At 34.2% G+C, this 24,280-nt stretch overlaps 1 protein-coding gene across 4 annotated transcripts in view; it reads right to left on the bottom strand.

Moving 5' to 3' along the window:
- Nucleotides 1-3,155: 3,155 nt before the first annotated feature.
- Nucleotides 3,156-24,280, bottom strand: part of LOC149798201 (transcription initiation factor TFIID subunit 1-like) — a 154,610-nt gene continuing 133,485 nt past the window's right edge. For 3 of the 4 annotated variants that reach the window (XM_089963286.1, XM_089963289.1, XM_089963287.1), the window contains 9 exons: nucleotides 21,806-21,873; nucleotides 21,170-21,289; nucleotides 20,237-20,329; nucleotides 18,720-18,872; nucleotides 16,502-16,628; nucleotides 12,136-12,233; nucleotides 11,097-11,201; nucleotides 9,287-9,419; nucleotides 3,156-8,978 (listed from right to left, as the gene is read on the bottom strand). In XM_089963286.1, coding sequence (XP_089819412.1) covers nucleotides 8,542-8,978; nucleotides 9,287-9,419; nucleotides 11,097-11,201; nucleotides 12,136-12,233; nucleotides 16,502-16,628; nucleotides 18,720-18,872; nucleotides 20,237-20,329; nucleotides 21,170-21,289; nucleotides 21,806-21,873 — 1,334 coding nt within the window. In that variant the 3' untranslated portion in view covers nucleotides 3,156-8,541. The remainder of the gene's footprint in view (nucleotides 8,979-9,286; nucleotides 9,420-11,096; nucleotides 11,202-12,135; nucleotides 12,234-16,501; nucleotides 16,629-18,719; nucleotides 18,873-20,236; nucleotides 20,330-21,169; nucleotides 21,290-21,805; nucleotides 21,874-24,280) is intronic. The other variant, XM_089963288.1, reaches the window with a different exon arrangement.

Below are 24,280 nucleotides of genomic sequence, written 5' to 3'. Positions count from 1 at the left end.
TGTAGTAAAAAAATCCCGCCTGAAACGCCATAAGAGAAAACAAGGCACAGATTTGCAAACTGGTATGTGCCTAGAAAGCTAATACCATAAACTGCCAATCAGTATACGACTAATTACCTGAAACGGAAGCCTGGACTTCCACTGACTACGTAGTATAGACGCTGCATATAAAAAAACAGTGTATACATATCATAAACAAAACAATAGTCATGGTAGACTTCCATGCTCTGAAGTTGCATGTAGATCATTTCGATCGATATTCTGCTGAAACGACAGAGAACACAAACTAAACCAGAAGCTAGTAATGTGTTGAAATTACTAGGTCACTAAAACAATCTCGTCACAAACAGATGTCACTAACTAAATACAGGTGCTCGACGCGAGCTTGATGTTGAGAAGAAAAAACAATAATCTGAAGGAAAAAATTATACACTGTGACAAAAGTACCTTAGATTACCCCCATGACCCGTTCTGATATAGGACCCTATCTACCATAATATATGAGAGAAGGTATGGAACTTCTAAATACTTCATTCCATCCTTGACCCTCGATTTCCGCACTTGTCTCAGCAGTAAAAATTCGCGAAAATCGCATGTTTCGGAGCCCATAACTTCAGTTTGGTACAACCCAGAAAAGTCAATAATAGCTTGATGAATAGAAAAATATCCCAGGAGTAAAACAAGCAATATAGTATGGTTGTGTGCCTTTAAAAACGGAAAAAGCAGAAGGAAATCGAGGGTCATGAGTGGAACCAAGTATTTGGAAGTTCCGTACCCTCTCTCTTATATATTATGATAGAGAGGGCCCTTTGTCAGAACGGGTCATGGGGGTAATCTAAGGTATTTTTGTTACTCTGTATGATGTTTTGCTTTAGATTATTGTTTTTTTTTTCTTCTCAACATCAAGCTTGCGTCGAGCACCTGTGTAACTAAAGTGTCGTACCAGAAACATATGGCCCTGTTGTAAACTTATGTACAATGCTTAGTTAATAATTAAATCATAATTCTATCAAAAGCTGCGTTAAATATGAATAAACTAAGCATAATTATCAAGCAGCACTTCAGAATTTCACTAATAAAAGCTCCGTAACTGACGGAGTAAGCGAATAAAGTCAAAGGTACGCTAACTCGTAATGACCTTGTATAAGGTCAATGATGGCGTTGTGGGAAGGTGGTCTTACAAGACAAAGTCCCAACAAGTGAACAATCACTCAAAAATTGGCAGAAATTGTAAACTAAAGGAAACAACCTGCAGCAGATCGATAAATCTGCACAATAAATCCAAAATGAATGTTGGACGGGCCCAAAGGAATGCAAAAAGGGCTGGATTTTTTTTTTGTCAGAGGCTATTGCACTACATGTGCTCTGCACACGGGGGCAAAGGAGGTTTTATGCACGAATTTGATGTTGCATACACCTGCCTAATATAAAAATTCTTAAAAAATAAAATATACTAGTAAGGTCAAAAAGGTCTATATTTCTGGATAGGCATTATAAAGCGAAACAAAAACATCATTCACTTGACAAGTCAGTGGAAACTCATACAATAAAAAGTTGATGCACCCCACCCCCAAATTTATACATTAATTTTTCATGTCCGAATGCCTTTTTTGAGAACATGTGAACATGTGATGCTAACAGTACAAACACAAGCCATTTCCCTAGGGATAATTTTGATAAACATTGTGTACTTAACAGCTTGATGCAATTCAAGATAGTTGTCATCCAGGCAGTTTTTGAGATATTTTACTTGCTTTGAACCAACATGTCTATTGCTTTAAGACACTAGCTCTGCTTTCTAACCGACTATTGGTATTTCACTGGCTACATACTGTGCAAGGACTGCATGAGGTGTGCATGCCTCACATCAATTTCAAGAACAATACAAGCCGGAAAGACCTAATTCACAAATTTATCCATATCTTTAATTATTACACAATAGCTCAAAAAGTCACACCATAGCCTTACGAAATTTGCCAGGGGCTAATTTATGAAACTGTCTTATGTCACCACAGCAGCGAAGCTAAAAACTGGCGACACCTGGTGGTATCGAGGGGATGTAATGGACAAAAGTTACTGCCCTTTGTCTCTCTAGAATAGACAGGATAAGACGTTTTTGTGTCATAGTAAGGCTGGATTCGCAAAGTAGCAGGCTTATATTCCTAATGTAATGTGATTGGGGAACATCTTCAAAGGAGAAATACAACCAGGTTCCAATTCTTATGCATGATGTAGCCAAAACTGCATTAGAAATGACATTAAAACCATCCAACTGATGAAATCTTTTTGTTTATACTTGTGAAAAGCAGTTAAATTCTGTTGCCATTTATGATAGTAAATTTGCATTTTTTGTAAAAATCTTCAAAGGCCTTCGTGTCAGGGTGTTTAATGTTAAATTTGGTTTAACCTGTCGAGCAGTTTATGGTAGACAAGTTGTTTACAAAATATTTTTAGTGCAGCAGTCAGAAGACATATTGATTATGGGCCAGCGTCAGTTGTACAAACTTTGGAGACCCTTTTGACATGCTTCCTTTAAAATTTGGTCCAATTCTGTTGAGGTGTTTTTTTATGATGTGGATCAAAGTACTGAGGATGCAGATGGCTTTCATGGTTCAAGGAACATGGTACATTAAACATCAAAGTGATGAATATATATTGTGAGATGGTGATCATCATATTCCTTTATGTAATCAAAAGCAATATCCTCTAAATGCATGCAATCAGAATTATAAATGTTTTAAGTATTTTCTTCTATTTATTAACAAAGACTAATTAAAAAGTTCACAAAATATTCTGAGAAACAAGTACAAATGCAATTACCTTTTATGAGCATTTTCCAATGAAATTATTCCATATTAAGCACTACAAAGAAGCAGCCAATCATTGACTGACTTTGCTAAAGGTATATTGAAGGTATAAAGAATCAAGTCATTCACAATTGTTGCTGCATAAGGCATTGGCTTAGTGGGTAATGACTAAAGAAAAATCACAAGTTGAAATTTTACAGTTAGTTTTTAGACCCAGGAATAATAGTATCAGATTAATGATAAAATGAACAATAATGATATAAACAAAGATCTGCGTAAAATGTAGATCTATTTCCGATAAAAAGTGGCCAAATATTAGAAAGTTGACAGAAAAAACAACAAGTCTGGTTTCCCAAGAGAACCATTATAGGTTTATTGAACTAAGAATCATCATAGAAAACAAACAAACGGAAATTGTTCAAATATCATCCATTTGATACATAATTAAAAGCAGATTAAATAAGCGTGTCAACATGTGAGACATTTTCCATTACTAGGACTCATCTGATCATGAGTTTCAAGTATGGTAATATATATATATATATATATATATATATATATATATATATATATATATATATATATATATATATATATATAGATATATATATAGATATATATACACGCACACACATGACAAAACTGTTAAATAATTTCAGCTATTGTAGTAATTTACTCAACAACCAGAATAATCTACTGGTTTTTCAAAGCTGGTTGTCACCATAATAACCATGGATTTTAAAACTCTTTCTACTCCTGTTATCCTTCAGACAGTCAAGGCAAGTCTTATGTCCACTGTATCCATAACTTCTTGCACTTAATGCACCTGGTTATGAAGTAGACAAAAGGTGCAAATTGTATCAAATTAAGGCCGTGATAGCAAATTACAAAATTAAAGTTCAAAATGAGCCAGCGATGAAAAATATTAAGGTTTTGCATAAAACAAAATGATAAATGGCATAGTCAGCATCCACAATGGTGTAAAAAAAATACACAAATTTATGGATGCAAAATTTTCAATACAGACAGAGAGGGTCAAAGTATAGATAGAGGAATAAAACAATATGGATTTAAAGGTCAATATTTTCTGACAAATCTAGCAGATGTTAGGAGGTGACAGGTATGATATCACATATCTAGGTGAAAGATTTAACTGATGTAAATCTTGTATATGGGTTGTCAATTATAAGTTGATATAGCTATAACATTAGCATAAAAGTGAGAGAAAAAAATTATCATTTTGTCTTCTGAATCCTCCTGTGCACTTTATTTTTGCAAAGGGTGGAATGCTTCAGTCTCAAGGTTGGTGGCAGCTATGATTGCAATGCTTCATTCATGTGGTTGATGGCAGCTATGATTGCAATGCTTCATTCATGAGGTTGGTGACAGCTATGATTGCAATGCTTCATTCATGAGGTTGGTGGCAGCTATGATTGCAATATGAGCCCACTTACAATAATTGAGTTTGACCAAGGTCTTCCTGCTATATTTATTAAGCCATCATGAAATCCTTGAAAACTTACTCTGCAGAATTTTTTTTTTGATATACAGGGTACAAGGAATGTACATATATACATCTACAGGACAGAAGGACACTGGAATGCAATATATGACCCTCCACACAAAACTGCAAATATTTCTGCTATGTGGCTTTTTGCAAGAAAAACTATGTCATTTTTTTAATTTCAAATTTATTATCACATTTGAAGGACTTACTCCCATCCTTTAATCATGAACATGATTGCTGATATAACTCAACAGACTTTTCTGCCAGCTGAAATGTCTTCCTCACTTTCAAACACTTATGCACACACAAATATATATATATATATATATATATATGATTCAGAAATTTGAATGGTACTTGATGAACATTTTTCCTAAAATTAATATGGCAGTCAAACATGTGACATTTAAAATAAAAACGTTCCAAGGAGATCTAACAAGAATAATAACTGACTTACATAATTATTAAATGTGTCATTTTCATTTCCAGATCTCGTGTCCTGTTAAACAGTAAATATCATACCAACTGATGCACGTAACTAACTCAACTTCAAATCTTGTTATGCAAGACATACAAAAGTGAATATTACATTGAATCCTGCATCAAGAGTGATAAATATATACAAGGACATAGAATTGCAGTATAGCAACATCTTAGAGGCAAAACTACCCATAAAAAATTATCAATCTAGGAATAATGTGAGCAAAAGAAATCCTTGAAAACAGTAACCCATCATTAGATGGAATTCTTTAATTACAGCTTGTAAGCCATAGAACACTATTATCCTCCCGATAATACGAACATGTGAACAATTACTTCAAATTCAATGCTGTGATAAAATGAGAACCTTTTAGGAAAGAATACAAAATATTAATAGTAAGTCAAAAACTTGAAACATATTCTTACTAGGTCTAAATTTAACTTCATTGAAAGAGGTGCCAAAGTAACCAAATTTGGTACAAGCAGATGCAAAAAAGTTATAATATAAGAAAAGGAAACTAAATTAAATTTTTAAATGGTAAGATATTTAAACTTAAAAAGGGCATGGATTACAATTAAAAAAGGTGAAGGATGCATTGATATGTGTACAATATGAATTTTTTAAAATTACAGCAGGTCAATCAAAAATGAACAAAGAAAGAGAATGACAGTATACAGATATCAAAGAAGAACAGAATATCTCAGGCTATTAAAAGTTAATAAACATCTACATAACTGTTCAGGAGGAAACTTGAAAGTTTTTCCCTTAAATAAATTATTAACCAATAATGAATATTTAAGAGAATAAAAATATTTTTATTTCATATATAATCTACAGCCAGACCTTACTAGATCAAATTAAAATTTCTTAATCCATGATAAATTCAAATACAATGCTTTGTACACTGTATCAATAGACACAGTCTGATACATTTTCATAATATGACAGTCGGGAACCTACACTGGTTGCTTTACCTTGCAAGGACCACTTTATACACTGTATCAATAGACACAGTCTGATACATTTTCATAATATGACAGTAGGAAACCTATACTGGTTGCTTTAGTTTGCATGGACCACATTATACACTGTATCAATACAGTGATGCACTTTCATGACAGACTGATATTAAGGACATTATTGTCAATATTTTCCCCTTAAGCTTAGCCAAGGATTATGAAGGGTGTTTAATGATTTTGTCAGTCTTACAAAAGGTGCTTTTCTATACAAGTGTAAAGAAGTTATTTATATCATGCCCCATAAACAATGGTGTAATTGGAAAGAAACTCATTTAAAATTATTGACAAAAATACTTTGAAAGTATAATGCATCTACTTACATAGCATCCATGATCATGATGTAAAAGCACCTGAAGGAATAATGAATATATTACTGATACCCTGTTGAATGAACAAATATATATATATATATATATATATATATATATATATATATATATATATATATATATATATATATATATATATATATGCATGCAGTTTTTCCTTCAGAGAAGATCATCAGAAATAGGTATAGAATCTTACATGAGACTACCTGATGACATAATGGATGACTTGTTATGACATGATGCCTACAACATCCTGGACATATGGTTATGGTGCGATTTTAATACTGCACATCATTTCGGGTATAAACTTGATCGATGCAAATTTTACTTTTGAAATTTCAAAAGACACTCAGGCACTTTCTTTGAAATTACATCTGCACACGACATAATGCTCTTAAATTACACAGCATACCCTCTTCCATGATACTCTATTTTGTTTAAGATGTGTCCATTTAGTCATGTCACCTAAAATTAAAGGTTCACAGATTTATCTACCAGACAAACATTTTTGGAAATCCGATTGAATGACCCTAAAAATCAATGTTTTTTTAATATGTAGATCAACCTTGGCTTTCAACGCTATGGAGAACTAGAGATGTTCATCAGTATCCCAAAGAAATATGTTAAGTTCCATAACTATCCAATTATGTAAGCAGTGGATATTAAATGACAAAACTGAATCACAATCAAATAAAAAGAAAATCTGAATTTCCAACACAACAGCTTAGGTCTTTCTTTTTTTTAAATAAAAAATAAACCGATCTATTGTTTTCAGTCTTCTAATGCCAAGTGTGTCAGCTGAATTCTTGGTGGATCAGTTGATTTTCTAATGTAGACACTAATCCAGTGTATCCATCGATTTGTTAATGCTGACATTAATCCAGTGTCAGTTGACTTCTTAATGCAGACACTAATCCATTTCATCAGATGACCTCTTAATGCAGATGCTAAACCAGTTTATCAGTTGAGTTCTTAATGTGGACACTAACCCAGTTGTCAGCTGATTTCCTAAAGCAGACACTAATCCAGTTTGTCAGTGGATTTCTTAATGCTGTCACTACTCCAGTTTGTCAGCTGATCTCTTAATGCAGATGCTAATCCAGTTTGTCAGTGGATTTCTTAAGGCTGTCACTACTCCAGTGTCAGTTTATTTCTTAATGCAAACACTAATCCAGTGTTCTTTTGATTCCTTGCTGCAAACTAATCCAGTGTGTCAGTTATTTATCAATGCAGATGCCAATTCAGTTTGCCAGCTGACTTCTTAATGCAGACAATAATCTACAGTATCAACAGATTTCTTATTAATCCAGCGTCTGTTGATTTATTAATAAAGATGATAATCCTTTGGTCAGTTGATTTCTTATTGCAGACACTAATTCACAGTGAACAAATCATTATAAATTTATGTTGTACCTATAAGTGCATTGTAAACATAAACTAAATTCAAGTATCCTTGTTAGAACTGCCTTGCTTCACTGCAAAGTTTAACATGACCACTGTAATAGCCAATCAGAATCATCCAATACTCACTGCAAATTCAAAATCCATTATTAAAAAAAGACCAAATGAAATTATAATGCATTCTTGCTAATGCATCCTCGCTGTATCTTCAAGCCTCTTCTGTATCAATTCCATCATTAAAATTGCCATGTTGAAACGAAAAAGAACTTTTCCTCATCTGAAAAACTCTTTCATAGCAATTTCTTCATTGTTACTGTATGGCACTCAAAAGCAAGTTGACAAATGCTTTTCAATAGCATCCCACACAGAGGATACACTCCTTAGTACAATGCTTTGCAATTGCATCTGACATACAGGATACACTCCTTAGTACAAATGGTTTTCAATAGCATCCCACACACAGGATACATTCCTTAGTATAAATGATTTTCAACAGCATCCCACACATAGGATACACTACTTAGTACAAATGCTTTTCAATAGCATCCGACATACAGGATACATTCCTTAGTATAAATGCTTTTCTACAGCATCACACACAGGATACACTCCTTAGTACAAATACTTTTCAATAGCATCCCACACAGAGGATACACTCCTTAGTACAAATGCTTTTAAACAGCATCCCACATACAGGATACAATTCTTAGTACAAATGCTTTTCAATAGCATCCCACACACAGGATACAGCCCTTAATACAAATGCTTTTCAATAGCATCCCTTACAGAGAATACACTCCTTAGTACAAATGCTTTTCAATATCAGATCCAGTATAAACGGAATTCAGCCAATTCAAAAAGCAACTGCTGAAATGGGTGACCCTTCTGAAAGCTCATTTTTAGTTGTAGCATTAAATCTATTCTTCAACGTTGCTACTCATCCTTATGCAATCCACCATTATGCTTTAGCAATGCCAATTGGAAAAAATTTCATTGTTCACTGTAAGAACTCATCAATATCAAATCCATCATTAGATTCCTCTTGTGCTCCAGGGATCTGATTCATCTCAGCATCATCACTTCCTTCTGACTCGGACACCTGCAGATCTGTATTAATGTCTGCCATGTCTTCCTGATCTTCCTCTCCCTGTAGCTGCCCTGCTGCTTCTGCCTCACTGGCCAGTGCACTGTGCCTGAAGAACTCGGATGGGTCAAAGCTATTCTCATCTTCATCTTGTACTGGTGGGACTTGATACTGACCCTGTCCCTCCTCTGCCCTATAGTAAAGAGAGGGGTCATAATCTTCGGGCAATTCCTCCTCCCCCTCTCCTTCCTCTTGACTGTATCCCTCTCCTTCCTGTACATAGTCCTGGTCCTGTTCCACTTCCATACTGGTGTCTCTCTGACCCTCATCTTCAGAATCACTAAGCTTCCCTGTGGGAAAGAAAAGTAATATATAATCAATTTTGTTTTATCAACAATACTTTGAAAGCAAAGTAAATCTGTAGATGGCAATTACATTCTTGCAAGAAAAATGCAGAAATATTCACTCAGCTTATCAGACATCATTAAAACTAAAAAAGTGAAAAGAAAGAAGCCTAATGATAGGCCTATATTCTACCTGATAAATATTTAATATTACTATTAACTGTAACTGTGTTCTCAAGTCCAAAAGTTATACGATTGCTGCTCTGAACAGTTAATAATTTGAAAACATTGTGATTTTATATCCTTGTACTTACCAAGGATATCATCTTCTTCTGCTTGGTTTGACTGGTCAGCCTCGTTGTCCGAGTTTTCTGGAGTCATCTGTAGATCATTAACCAGAGCACTGTTTTCTTCCTCGCCACCAATAACCTTTCGCAAATGGGTCTGCTGAAAAACAATTTCAGCATGAAATCTACAACTATATACAATATATGCATGAAAAATGTGAAAAGCTGACGAGCTGCAGGCCAAAATGTTTGTTTTAAATTTTGAATAGCTTTGACTTTTCCAAGGTTGCAGTCATGAAAATATATTACAGTACCTGAAATTATCTTACCACTGAAACAAAAACAGAATACAGAATGAATGCAAACCCAATGTAGAATAAACACAAATTAAATTATTCATACTTTTTCAAGAAAATGCAGTGAGCAAATGTAAACTGCAGAACACGGAACAATGAATGAATGATACATGAAAACAGGAACAAAACATGAATGCATTTCATGAATGGATTTGTTAATTGAATATTTTCAGAATGCCTCTAAATTTATGTGGTTGAAAGCACTTTTGCATCATAATCCAGGATCGATTTTTTCAAGGCAGGTATAAAAACATTATTTGTGTGATATCATCATCACCCATGGCTGCACTTGTATTGTATAATCTTCACTGCATTTTTTATGTTAGTTTCAATTGCAATACTAATACATCATTGGCTATATCATACCAGAGAAATGGGAAATAAGTGTCTTTTCCAAAAAGACACATCAAGGCAACCAACCTGGGCTGGTACTGAACCCACCACCCTTGAATTATGAGTCTGACACTCTACCAATGTGCTAAAACAACTCCATATCTTCATTTGAATCACATAATAACAAAAGATAATATTTCCTGAAAAATGCTCTGTAACTTTTGTATGATACTTTCTGCATGTAGTTATATCTTAATTTACTGTAAATCCAATAATGTCCTTTGTATTTTAATAAGCACTTTCATCAAGACAAGACGTAAAACTATAGTTCTCTCCCTTAAGCACCAACTTCCAAGTAATTGATGAATGGATGTAATAAATGCAAAATGTAAAAAAATCTTAGACAAAAGATGAAAAATGATGACATGATAGATGAAAAGTGATGACATGATACAGGAAAAATGAAGACATGATAGAGAAAATGCAAACACAAATAGAATGTAAATAAAACAAGAAGGAAATAAAAATAAAATGCAGATTTGGTGCAATTACTTGTTTCAGGGTCTGTATGCCATGACCAAGCAAATCCTTCAAGAAATGTTAAGCGTTTATAGAAATGATATTTTAAGTTGTTTATGAAAATCAAAGCTTTAACAATAATACATGATTCCTAGACCATGCATTAATCTGGAAAAAAATACTCCCAAACTCACAAGAAGTTTCATTTTAACCATAATTTAATGACTGAAAAGTAAAAACTATATTCAAATCATGTAAGCAGACAAAATTATAAAAATATTTGTGAACACACATTTGCATATACACACACAGATAAAAAATCCGGACAAGAAGCTGGTCATGTTCATGTAGGCTTTGATAAGAAGGTCATTTACTTCAATACATGCATGCTGAACCTGCATTCCAAATCTGAAGAGGGTAGGATAAACTAGAAGTGAAATAAAAAGAATGTAAACACCTTCTAACATTCAGGTGCTTATGATGAACAAAAAGATTTACAAATGAATGCCAAATTATCACCATGTCCAGATTCTGCCAAGGTGAGCATGAAAAGAAATGCCTGATAAATTAAAACTGACCTGTCCAAAATAAAATACACAATGAACAGGAAAACTATTGTCACACAATACCTTTACTTTCTTGGTCTTTTTCTTGATGTAACTGACATCTGCTACATTGTCATCATAACCTTCCACATCTACAAAGTCAGAGTCTGATGCATCCTGGGCATAAGACTACAAAGACACAAGTAGGAATTCTATTATTACTGCACAAAAAATATCAATTACATATCATACTCTGTAAAAGAAACCTTAAAGTTAGTTCTTTGTACTTTATTTAATCTGCCATGGTCTACATTACTGAATAAACCTTCTATTCTTTTGTATAAAAAATAAATAATCACACCTGTCATACGGATTCATAAAAAAGTGTAATTTGAAAAAATGACTATGAGAAAATACAATTTTTCAAGTGAAAATCAAATTCCATATCACACATTGACTGAAATTTAAAAACCTAATTAAACTTTAAATAAGCAGTCCTAGTAGATCCATTAATGTGGGCCATCTGTTCAGGGGGAGCAATGATAAGATTTTCAAGATGGCCACTGAGGTGGCTATACTGGATGTCTGAGTGGTACCATTTTCATTTGGGACAAACTAAACTTTCAGATAAATGTTTGTGTATAGCTTTTAGTTTAGGAGTAGCAATAACAAACTTGTGCTAACAGATGGATGGACAATGGACAACATCCCATCCCATAATTCTCTATTGGTCTATAACCAGTAGAATTAAAAAAGAGCTAATAATACAATATCACGGAAAAAACTTGCATGGCCTTACAACCATGGGAAATAATACAACAATCAACATATGCAATCTTGTACTGCAGTAATTGAAATGTTTATTGTCTGTAAAAAAATTAAAAATTTTGAGACAAAGAATGAATGAATGAATTAATGAATGAATAAATGAATGAATGAATGCAATCCTAATTGCTTTACTGCAAAACGGATTTTTCTAATAATTGTCTTAAAACATGCATTATATTATTTTACAATGGCATTAAAAGTATAAAGAAAATTTTACTGTAAGCCATGTTATACCAAATCAGTGATCATTACAGAGTAATATGTCAATTTTATTTTGAATCCATAGTTTACATACACGTCTTTCATCTTTTCCTCCTTCTTCCTCCATGTCATCTTTACCAGTAGCATCTCTACTGACCAATCCATAGCTGTCTATACTCTCATTATCACCACCTATCAAAGAAGCATATTTGTAACAATTGACAATAACAATGTAAATATCAGAAGCATAGCTATCTATACTCTCATTATCACCACCTATCAAAGAAGCATATTTGTAACAATTGACAATAACAATGTAAATATCAGAAGCATAGCTGTCTATACTCTCATTATCACCACCTATCAAAGAAGCATATTTGTAACAATTGACAATAACAATGTAATTATCAGAAGTATAGCTGTCTATACTCTCATTATCACAATCTATCAAAGAAGCATATTTGTAACAATTGACAATAACAATGTAAATATCAGAAGTATAGCTGTCTATACTCTCATTATCACCACCTATCAAAGAAGCATATTTGTAACAATTGACAATAACAATGTAATTATCAGAAGTATAGCTGTCTATACTCTCATTATCACCACCTATCAAAGAAGCATATTTGTAACAATTGACAATAACAATGTAATTATCAGAAGTATAGCTGTCTATACTCTCATTATCACCATCTATCAAAGAAGCATATTTGTAACAATTGACAATAACAATGTAATTATCAGAAGTATAGCTGTCTATACTCTCATTATCACCACCTATCAAAGAAGCATATTTGTAACAATTGACAATAACAATGTAATTATCAGAAGTATAGCTGTCTATACTCTCATTATCACCATCTATCAAAGAAGCATATTTGTAACAATTGACAATAACAATGTAAATATCAGAAGTATAGCTGTCTATACTCTCATTATCACCACCTATCAAAGAAGCATATTTGTAACAATTGACAATAACAATGTAATTATCAGAAGTATAGCTGTCTATACTCTCATTATTACCACCTATCAAAGAAGCATATTTGTAACAATTGACAATAACAATGTAATTATCAGAAGTATAGCTGTCTATACTCTCATTATCACCACCTATCAAAGAAGCATATTTGTAACAATTGACAATAACAATGTAATTATCAGAAGTATAGCTGTCTATACTCTCATTATCACCACCTATCAAAGAAGCATATTTGTAACAATTGACAATAACAATGTAATTATCAGAAGTACAGCTGTCTATACTCTCATTATCACCACCTATCAAAGAAGCATATTTGTAACAATTGACAATAACAATGTAATTATCAGAAGTATAGCTGTCTATACTCTCATTATCACCACCTATCAAAGAAGCATATTTGTAACAATTGACAATAACAATGTAATTATCAGAAGTATAGCTGTCTATACTCTCATTATTACCACCTATCAAAGAAGCATATTTGTAACAATTGACAATAACAATGTAATTATCAGAAGTATAGCTGTCTATACTCTCATTATCACCATCTATCAAAGAAGCATATTTGTAACAATTGATGATAACAATGTAAATGTCAGAAGTATAGTCAGTATGGTCCAGTACCATACATATTAACTAATAAATCAAGTCCAACTGCCAACAATACAGACCCTCACTGCTGGCACATAAAACTTAAATGATAATAACAAACCATGACAGTCGCAGGCAAATGAATTTCAGTTTCAGTCATAAGTATGATTTGTGGCAGGTGATGTAGGCCATCAAAACTGTAAATATTCCTGTTGAAAATAACTGAATTATTGAGTCATTGAGACCTGTAGTTATGATGATGATGAACTATATTTGACTGGTAACCATACACTGTAGACTGAATAATCAAGGTTCTACTGCATACAAAAGTAAATTGTCTCTAATTGTATCTATACTTCTGTAACGTATGCCAAAACTTAAAAACATTTTATCGTGGCAAATCAGATCATTCAAATCATAATGATCTAGCCTGAATTAAAAGAATCAAAATCAGTTATATTGAAAAAATTCACTATACATGTATTGTAAAACTGGTTTAATATACAAAGAATGAGCAAGTGGGTATTGTAAACAAGAGTCCTTTGTGGGGTATATGCTCCACTGGCCCAAAATGAAGGTATGCAAGAATTTACCATTTCACATTTTTAACTGCTGAGTAATTAAACCATCGTTGGTATTCTTGGAAGTTTGAACATAACATTCAGTAAAAAACCTCGTTTCTAACATTTGAGTTAACATTTTCACTAGGTTCCAGTATGTACAGAACAAAATTCTTTATCATGGCCTTTGACCTTGAACTTGATACGGTGTATACAATATCTCTGAACTTGTCTTGGATGATGCCAAGGTATAGCTACATGCTAAGTTTGGTTCAATCTTCCAGAGGGCATTAAGAATTTCATGGACATACAAAATAATTTTACCTACTTCATGTTAGAATCATCTGATGGCCATTTTTGGAAGTCAGATCTTTTAGTGAAAACCCATGAAGATATGACCATTCATTGTCATGGAGTAGCAGAAAGATTCAAAGATGGCCACTGTAGCAGCCATATGGTATGTATGTATGTATGTATGTATGTATGTATGTATGTATGTAATAGTGTTTCAGGACACATCAACACAAAAGTGACTATGTAGTGCCAACCAAAGGTAAAAATTGAAAAACATATCAATGAGCTGCACAAAAATCTTGGAAGATAAACCCTTCCAAATAAATGTAAACATTAGGTACAAGAAGATTAAATATAAAACCAACAGATAAAAGTAACGCTTAAAATCATTACAACGTAACAGTTTCCTCTAGGACAAACTAGACACAATATGTATATTGGTGTAGACCCCATCTAGACATGGCCATTATTCAGGAGGAGTAGTGATGACATGATTTTTAAGATGGCCACTATGGTTGCCTATTACTGGAATGGCACAATTTTGATTAGGGAACAACCAGACATCATAGAAGCCCTTAAGTTTAGAAGACATGATTAGAAAATTTTCAACATGGCCCCAACAGCAGCCATACTGGATGTCAGATTGGCACCATCTTCATTCAGGACTAACTAGACTTCATCAAGAAGTTTTATGGTGAAAACCCTATTTTAACATGACCAGGAAGAGTAGTGACAACAAGGTATTCAAGATGGCTGTCATGATGGCCATACTGAATGTCAGAACAGCACTATTTTTATTTGTACGAATCAGATCTCATAAAAAGTCTTTTTACGACAACCTCCTGTTAATATTACAATCATAGGATTAATGCTACGATTTTGAAGTTCACCACAATGATAGCTATATGGATGTGTAAGTAGCATCATATTTGGCCACTGAAGGGCACCATTTTCATTTAGGACCAATAAGACACTATAAGAAGTAATTAAGTGAAAACCTCATGTCAATATGACTGTCTGCTTTGGAGTAGTAGTGATAACAAAGATTTTAACGATTGCTGCCATAATGACCATAACGGATGTTTCAAATTCATTTAGGACAAGACACACCATGAAATGATTGTGTGTAAAGTTCATGGCAATCATCCAAGTATTTAGAAGGAGTAGTGACAGCAAACATGTGCTAAAGGACAATGGACATTGGATGAAAAGCCATCACATAACTTCTTCTAAGACCAGTAGAGCTATAAAGTGTTAAAACAACTGCCTTAATAATTATTCTTGCCAACATAGTGGAAAGTAAAACTGCACAACCAGTAAATCTAGGTGCTTCCTTAAGCTAACAATGATCTCTCTCCCTCAGCTTGAGTTGGACATCAGTATGTGGACACGGAATTTCTCTATCAATTTTAAATATGATGTTAGTGTACTTCTAGAAGATGTAAAACTACCATTTATCTAAGAACACATTCATTTTTTTGTCGTTAGAGTAAAACTTTATAACCATTTCAGATACCTCTATTAAATTTGTTACACACATTAGAGTGTATAATAGTTTTGTTTCCAGGGCAAAATTTTATAACCATTTCAAATATCTCTGTAAAATTTTGTATGATTATGTGTACCTAATTTCACAGAGCTATCTGAAATGGTCGTGAAGCTTGCCTTGAATAATGGATGAATACTCTGATTACCATATATAAACTTTCTGTGCAATGCCTTTACAACATAAAATATACACAAACACATTAACTATTATACTGAGAGAAATGAGTACACATAATATGTAAATGAACTGCAACAATGAAGAAACCAGTTAATAAGTCTAACCTGCCATACAGGTCACCTGTATTAGCAATCACTTGTCTTCAACAACTGCTTTTCAAGGTCCAAAGAACCAATTATAGTAATGAATCTCTACTAAGCTATCACCTGTCTTGAAAACACCAGTTTTCTTGCTGCTCAGGTGGCTGATTTAGACAGACTATAAATTAAAATCTCCGTTCCTGTATAGGAGAATTTTGTACCTGGTAAGCTGTAATCATCCATATTGGCCGAGTTTCCTGTCATGATACTGTCAGTGTCAACTGCTTCGAGGGCAGCCTCCTTGGATGCTTTGATGTTCCTCTCTGTCTCAGTCAGATACTCATCATGCTAAAGGAGTAATATAATCTAATGGATAACATTATTGTTATTGTCGATTTGATGATGTTAATAGTGGTTTTACTGCTGCAAACTAAGTTTTGCCAACAACGAGACAGCAGAACCACTAGAATGGATATTTTGAACAGAAAAATGCCCATTAATAATTGACAAATTATTAAACAAGACTTATCTCCATTCTAACATTATGTTTAAAAACAACAGAAAATAAAATTTTCTCTGGTAAAATATCACAGGAACAGATAAGACATCAGAAAGGCATTACAATTTCAAACAACAAATTGTGGATTTTACTGCCATAAATTTTGTCCAACCAGATTTAGCTTGGCTTGATATTTTATGGCACAGCAACAGAGGTAGGTTATTTAGTGCTGAGGACAATGGAGTAAAGTTCATTCCCAAAGGAAAATCATTGTAGCCAACCAAGGCTGATCAGACAGGGGAATTACAACCTGTACCATTTTGATCACAAATCTGCCAAGCCAACCAATAAGCTACCATGAATTTTGCCTCCATTTTTTTGTCTTCTATAAAATGCATAAGAGTATATCATGCCTATTCTAGACTGTAAACCCTCAACCAATCAAAAAGTGTTACATTCACAGGTTTCTTTCAATATGCTTCTTATGAATCTTTAACTCTTTATCATTATTTCTGCCCTCTTTTAAAAATTTTATTCTGAAATTTTATTCCAGTCAACAATGTTGGCATATATGATACAAATTTGTGGCTGATTTTTGCAACAATGTATATGCTGTATTAACTACTGCCTATTTGAAGGTTATATTGGCTGAATATGCCATAAAAAATATAAAAATAGTATACAACTGGTTTTATTGAATTAACTTTATGCACACCAATAGTTCAATCTTATTACATCTGAAATACCTGGATAAAATCAAGCAGGTTTCTAAATATAAATGTTGATGATCTAAGCACAACCACTGGAAAAACTGTACCATTCACCAGTCATGTCCAGCTGGTTAGGGTAAACTTGCATTATATATCTGCTTACATGACAATTTTATGTTGTACAAGTACCCACACCCTTTTTTTAATGTTTCAGGAATTTGCATAATTTTCTATTCAAAGGATTTATTTATTAAGAGGTGCTGGTGAAATGTTGGTTTTTTATTCAAAAATTTCTTCAAGTTTTCCCTCTGTAAATTGTTCATAAGGTATTTTTGGGCAACATTTATAGTAATGAAGGCAGACTGCATGTATATTTAAGATGGAGTTGACAGATTTAAGTAACAAATCCTAGACCAAAGTGTCAATACAATGATTCACTGGTAGCAAAAGTTGCAATGCCTTTCTAAGTGTGTCAACTCCCAGTTGGCACACTTTGAATAGAAAATTATGCAAAATTTCTGAAATATTAAAAAAAGGTTGTGGGTACTTGTACAACACAATTTCCACCATGTACCTGCTTTCAGATGTTTACAAGTTTTCAACTACATTATTATGTTCTACCAACATCTGGCATGCAATACTTTAAAAGTCTGTACCAAATGAATATCTCCCAATGGAAAAATAACAACTATGTTGGTCACCAACTCTTGGATTATAACTACTAACTGAAGGATTCAAGATCTGTTGACAACTGTAAATCACTGGCTACCTGAGACATTTATTAGTCCAAAAGATTTGTTTTTATTAAAGACACTGTTCCACAACAATCTAATACTAAAACAGCCTTAACTGTAAACACTATCATGTCAAACTAGATATCTCAAGGAAAATGGGCTGCTTCTGACAAATTGATTTATTACATGTAAGATGTGTACAAAATTCAGTATTTACTGAAGGCTCAATCATCTGATTAAAATTACTATATATACTTTCTTATAAGTCCAGTCAAACTGCAAACAACAAAGATTATGATCTGCCATAACATAATGCACCTGCAGATCTAGGTCTAAGTTATTTTTTTATATGATTACTCCTAACAAACTGCACAGACCCAGATCTGCCAAGGTATTATGCAATGGCAGATGTGGGTTATGTGCAGTTTGCTGATGGACTCAACTTATAAGCAAGTTAAGATGGTACTTTTAATTCCCACATATTAGCTGACCCCACCTGTTCTAGAGCTTCCTTGCAGACTTCCACAATTTTTTCTGCTGTGTGTGAGTAGGCACTATCAGGTCCATTGTACTGCCTACTGTTGGACAGTATCAGCTTTACATCCTCAAGGAACGCATACCTATCCTGGTACTTGTGTGTCTGTATTTTCTGAAACATCACAAAATGTCATCAAGATTTGTTCAAATCTTAAACACAAACTACAATGTTCATAACTCAAAGCAGGTCAAATGGGTTTTGACTGAATATATACTTAAATTTATATAGTTGCTTGCATAATTTACATTTTGGGTGATTTAGCAGGTTTAATTTTATTATTTTGTAAACTAATTCAACACTGCATAGTTTATAGTTTGCCTTTTCTATTTCTTTGACAAAATGCTACCCAAGTTGCTAAGTAAAATACATAAATAGCTGAATAACAATTTTTGATTCTAATGTTTGGTTTTTACTTTCAGCTCTTTTAATCTTATTGTGCAGAATCACTTTTTTCCTCCAGTAACAGAGACCTTTCACCTCAAACTGATAGGATTCTTCATTACTTATGCCCAAGGTGTGTAGTTCCTGTCCAAGATGGAAACACCCATCTAGTTTCATAAAGACCTAATAATGTTCCCCACCTTAAATATTTTCAACATATTTTGTAATTTCATGGTGTTTGTTTTTTTTGTAATAATATCATTACATGTTTTTTATGTTATGGCTCTTGTCTAATGTAAAGCGCTTAGAGCTTCTAAAGATTAGGTGCTATACAAAGTCCTCATTATTATTATTAACACCCCAAACTGACTATAGTGATATGTACAACTATCACATGGCATCAAAAATGAACCAAATGAACCCTACGATCTGCCTATAATTTGCAGGCAAGACAGAAACCACTGAAGCTTTGTGTTTATAAAAACATGTATGCAATCCACTAAAAGTTAAAAATATAAAAATAGTAACATTATCAGAAAAATTGCTGTACCGACAGGAGGTTCTAGTCAGGTAACTACACAAGCATACAAACATCCAGACCATATTTACCTTCCTTATATATTCTTTCCTTAACAAGGTTTTGGCATAAAAAAATACAAATTAAAAAAGTGAGAAACATGAGATAATTTTTGCAGTGGCATGAAATGCACCTAACTTTGCTTAATTGTGCTAATTTGTCAAAAAAGTATCAAAATGTGTAATATTATTTTAAAAAATACTGTTGTGGCCTGAGATTCTGACAACAAATCAAAAAGGACAAAGTCCAAAAAGTTCCATAAAGTGTCACAAAAAAATCTAAAAAATATCCTGTAATGGACTAAAATCTATTCAGTTCATCTATTTTTGACCATAATTATGAATCAAAAATTTCAGTGCTCAAGGTTTAACAGTTTTGTGCTTTAAACAGGTTCAGGATGGCGATAGACAATATCTATTTAAAGCAGCAAAACAATATGCTCACTTTTAATATCAAATTGTGCATTAAAAATGATGAACAAGCATAATCAAGCACTGCATGGCAATATAATGCGTACCTTTAATATTGCATTGAAATCCATTGGCTGTTTGATGACTTCATAATAATCTTTCACAAACTTCTTTTTTACTGGTTGGTGGAATGGCCATGACTGTAGAACAGAAAAATGAAATTAATACTGTGTGTGTGTGTATATATATATATATATATATATATATATATATATATATATATATATATATATATATGTATATGTTATTTAAAAAAATAGGTCTATTAACACAGCAATTTTATTACTGAAAACACACTGCTTCAAAAAATAGTTTTAAATATCCAAGTACTAAAACCACTGATGAAATGGAGGGCCAAAGTGATATTAATGTACATACAATCATAAAGGAGAATGTAACTCCAGAAATACTGATTATCACTGTTTGAAAGTAGCTATAAAATTAAAAAAATTATAATATTTGCAAACAGTTTTCTTTTCTTTCATGTCAGTAAAGAACTTACATTAACATTATTTGAGGAAACTATTGTGGTGATTTCTTTTGAAACCATTTTCTACTGTAACTGAAGTATGACTGATACAGTCACTAGAACAATATCATAAGATAACTGCTATAAGTTAAAAAGCCAATGAAACTATACTTTGTTACTAATTCGTAACATTACACTGTTTGTTACTATTTTTAGAAATATAAACTATATTTGGCAAAAGAGAATGGGTACTGTGCCACAGATACAGAAGGATTTTAATCCCATTAAGCCAGTCATAGATACATGAAGCTATGCAAATCAGTCATGGAAGACAGATTTTCTACTAGATATGCTAAAAATTATTCTAGATACACACCCACCACAACCAACACAAGAAAGGCACACCAAAATTGTAAAATTATATTTTCATATTTCTTTGAATAAATAATTAAACAAGTGTTCCATAGAATAACACAGGGGTAGAATTAAACTTTCATTCAGACCAACATACATTTTCCACTGATTTAAGCTTGGTAACAATGTTTTCAAAGATGAAGGAAAGGGCAACTTGATCATTGTCATCCAGGAGGGGGTTGATGGCTTTCTCCAGCCTCATCAACTTCTCTTCTTTCTGCAGAAAAAAAAAAAATCTTATAAAAAAAAGATTTACATTAGAACCCTAATTCTCCAAATACCAACAAAAACAGTTCAAATAGTTAGCAGTTTATAAATGCAATTCATAAGGTTACTACAGAATGTTCCTTAAGTTCTGATACTTTACGTGCAAAGCAAATAACTTTACTTGCATGGCAGTAAAACCCAACTTCAAAGACCACTGTTTTTGAAGATCATCTGCCTAGCAATACCATATTTTTCATGCATGGTTCAAGTGTGCTACATGTCATCACATTCTTCAATGAATGACAGACTGACAGACATAATGAAGCCAATAAATGATCAAAAATAAATGAAACCTGCATAATGGGAACTTGAACCCATCAATTTGTGTCTTTGTTGACAGGTGTCCATAATAGAGGTTAATATTGCATTAAGGTTCAGAAAAGGGGTTTGTAAAAGCTGTACTTAGTATTTGTTTAATACTGGGGTGTATGGTACAATGGGTTTCATGGTAGATTGGAACACTAACCTCTGCAAATCTTCGCAGACACAAATCCACCATGTTCTGTGCTATTATTGTAAGAGTGCTTTTGGGTCCTGCAAAAATGGAAATGGTGCTTATTACTATTTATTACTTCCTTTCAATTTTTCATCCAAAGTAGAAGTTAATATCTCATGAAAACAAAAGGAATAAATAAAATAACAATGTGGATTATATATTGAGTGTGGCTTTCTTAAATACATCATTCAAAGCTTAGAAAGAGGTCTTGACCCCAAAATTACCTATCATACTCTTAGCTCCAACGAAAAATTAAAATCATATAGTGTTTTGGATGAAATCAACCATCAACTGTTTTAGACAATTTCACTAATCTGAATGCATAAAAGCTGAATGTTTGAGTGAGTCACAAATAGGCAAATGCTAAAATCAAAATACATAAAAAAGGTAACTTCAAAAACTAAGAAATGTGCAAGAAAAGGATAATATTCAAAAAAGCATGGAAATGGCACATACACATCTACTGGAAAGACTGCATCATATCTGATTACTTATAAGCTATGATTCTCTTTGGAAAACTAATCTGTGGATCAAGTATGTCTCTTCGATAATACTTCTTGCCAATTATAATATGATAGCAGAAACATTCAATACTTTGTAATGATAGGAGAAACATTCACTACTTCATAATGATAGGAGAAACTTTCACTACTTTGTAATGATAGGAGAAACATTCACTACTTCATAATGATAGGAGAAACATTCACTACTTCATAATGATAGGAGAAACATACACTACTTCATAATGATAGGAGAAACATTCACTACTTCACAATGATAGGAGAAACATTCACTACTTCATCATCATCACTGGCGACTCAGTCTCGAAAGACCATGCAAATAGCGCCCTTGGGGTGTTGTTGGTCTCTGTTGGCATCGTCTGCTGTGGCTGTGCAGGCCTATACGTGAGTGACAGTCCCTACTGCAGTTGGTGCAGACATACTGGGAAGTCTGCGTTACTGTGGTTGCTGTTGCGTTCTTCTTTCTCTTACGCTTCTCTGCCGCCAACTGGCCTCTCCTCGCATCAGCGACTGATATGCCATTGTTTACCATCAGTCTCCAGGTGCCTCGGTCCTCAGCCAGCTCTTCCCAGCCATTGGGTGAAATGTTGCATGCCTTCATGTCCCTCTTGCACACATCTTTGAAACGGAGTGAGGGGCATCCGACTCTTCTCATGCCAGTGGCCAGCTGTCCATATAAGATGTCCTTTGGCAGCCTTCCATCCTCCATGTGTCGGATGTGACCCAGCCATCGAAGGCGGCGTTTAATTAGCAGGGAGTACATGCTGGGGGTACTTGCACGCCGCAGGATCTCGCTGTGTGGAACACGGTCTTGCCAGCTGATTTTCAGGATGCGTTTTAGGCACCGTATATGGAAGGAGTTGAGCCGGTGTTCTTGCCTCATGTAGGTATTCCAGGTCTCACTTCCATATAGAAGGGTGCTGAGAACGCAGGCCTGGTAGACTCGAACCTTGGTGTGCTCTGTCAGCGCGTTGTTTTCCCAAACCCTCTTTGTTAATCGAGCCATGATGGTGTTTGCCTTTCCAAGCCTTCTGTCCAGCTCCATATCAATCGAGAGAGTGTTGCTGATGGTTGACCCTAGGTAGGTAAAGTTGTTGACTGCTTCCAGGGTGAAACCGTTGATTTTGATTGAAGGGGCAATGGTGGTATCTTGCACGCTGACATTTGTTTTTTCCAAGCTGATGGTGAGACCAAACTTCGTGCAGGCAACAGCAAAATGGTCTCCCAGTCTCTGGAGGGCTTCCTCGGTGTGGGCCACAAGAGCTGCATCATCTGCAAAAAGCATCTCCCTGATGAGCACAGCTCTCACTTTGGTCTTTGAGCACAGTCGTGCCAGGTTGAACAGCCTCCCGTCGGACCTGGTGTGTAGATATATGCCATCCATGGACGTGTCGAAGGCATAGGACAGGAGCAGGGAGAAGAAGATCCCAAAAAGTGTTGGTGCCAGCACGCAGCCCTGCTTCACACCACTGTTAATTGGGAAGGAAGTTGAGGAGGATCCATCATACAGGACTGTTCCCTTCATATCTGCATGGAAAGAGATTATCATGCTGAGGAGTTTTGGGGGGCAGCCGATCTTACTCAGAAGTTCAAAATGGCCCTTCCTGCTGACCAAGTCAAAGGCCTTGGTGAGGTCGATGAACATCATGTAGAGTGGTTGACCTTGCTCTCTGCTCTTCTCTTGGAGTTGTCGTAGGGAGAAGATCATGTCTGTCGTCGACCTGCCTGCTCTGAAGCCGCACTGTGATTCCGGGTACACATGGTCTGCCAGCAACTGCAGCCTGTTGAGTATGATGCGGGCGTACACTTTACCAACAATACTCAAGAGCGAGATCCCTCTGTAATTATTACAGTCACTGTGGTCGCCCTTGTTTTTGTAAAGGGTCACAATTGTGGCATCACGCATGTCTTGGGGGACTACTCC

This window comes from Sinohyriopsis cumingii, chromosome 6 (assembly GCF_028554795.1).
Source record: "Sinohyriopsis cumingii isolate HCF-2022 chromosome 6, ASM2855479v2, whole genome shotgun sequence".
Lineage (NCBI taxonomy): Eukaryota > Metazoa > Mollusca > Bivalvia > Unionida > Unionidae > Sinohyriopsis > Sinohyriopsis cumingii.
The sequence above is the reverse complement of the archived record's forward strand: the minus strand, read 5'-3'. Positions and strand labels throughout refer to the sequence as shown.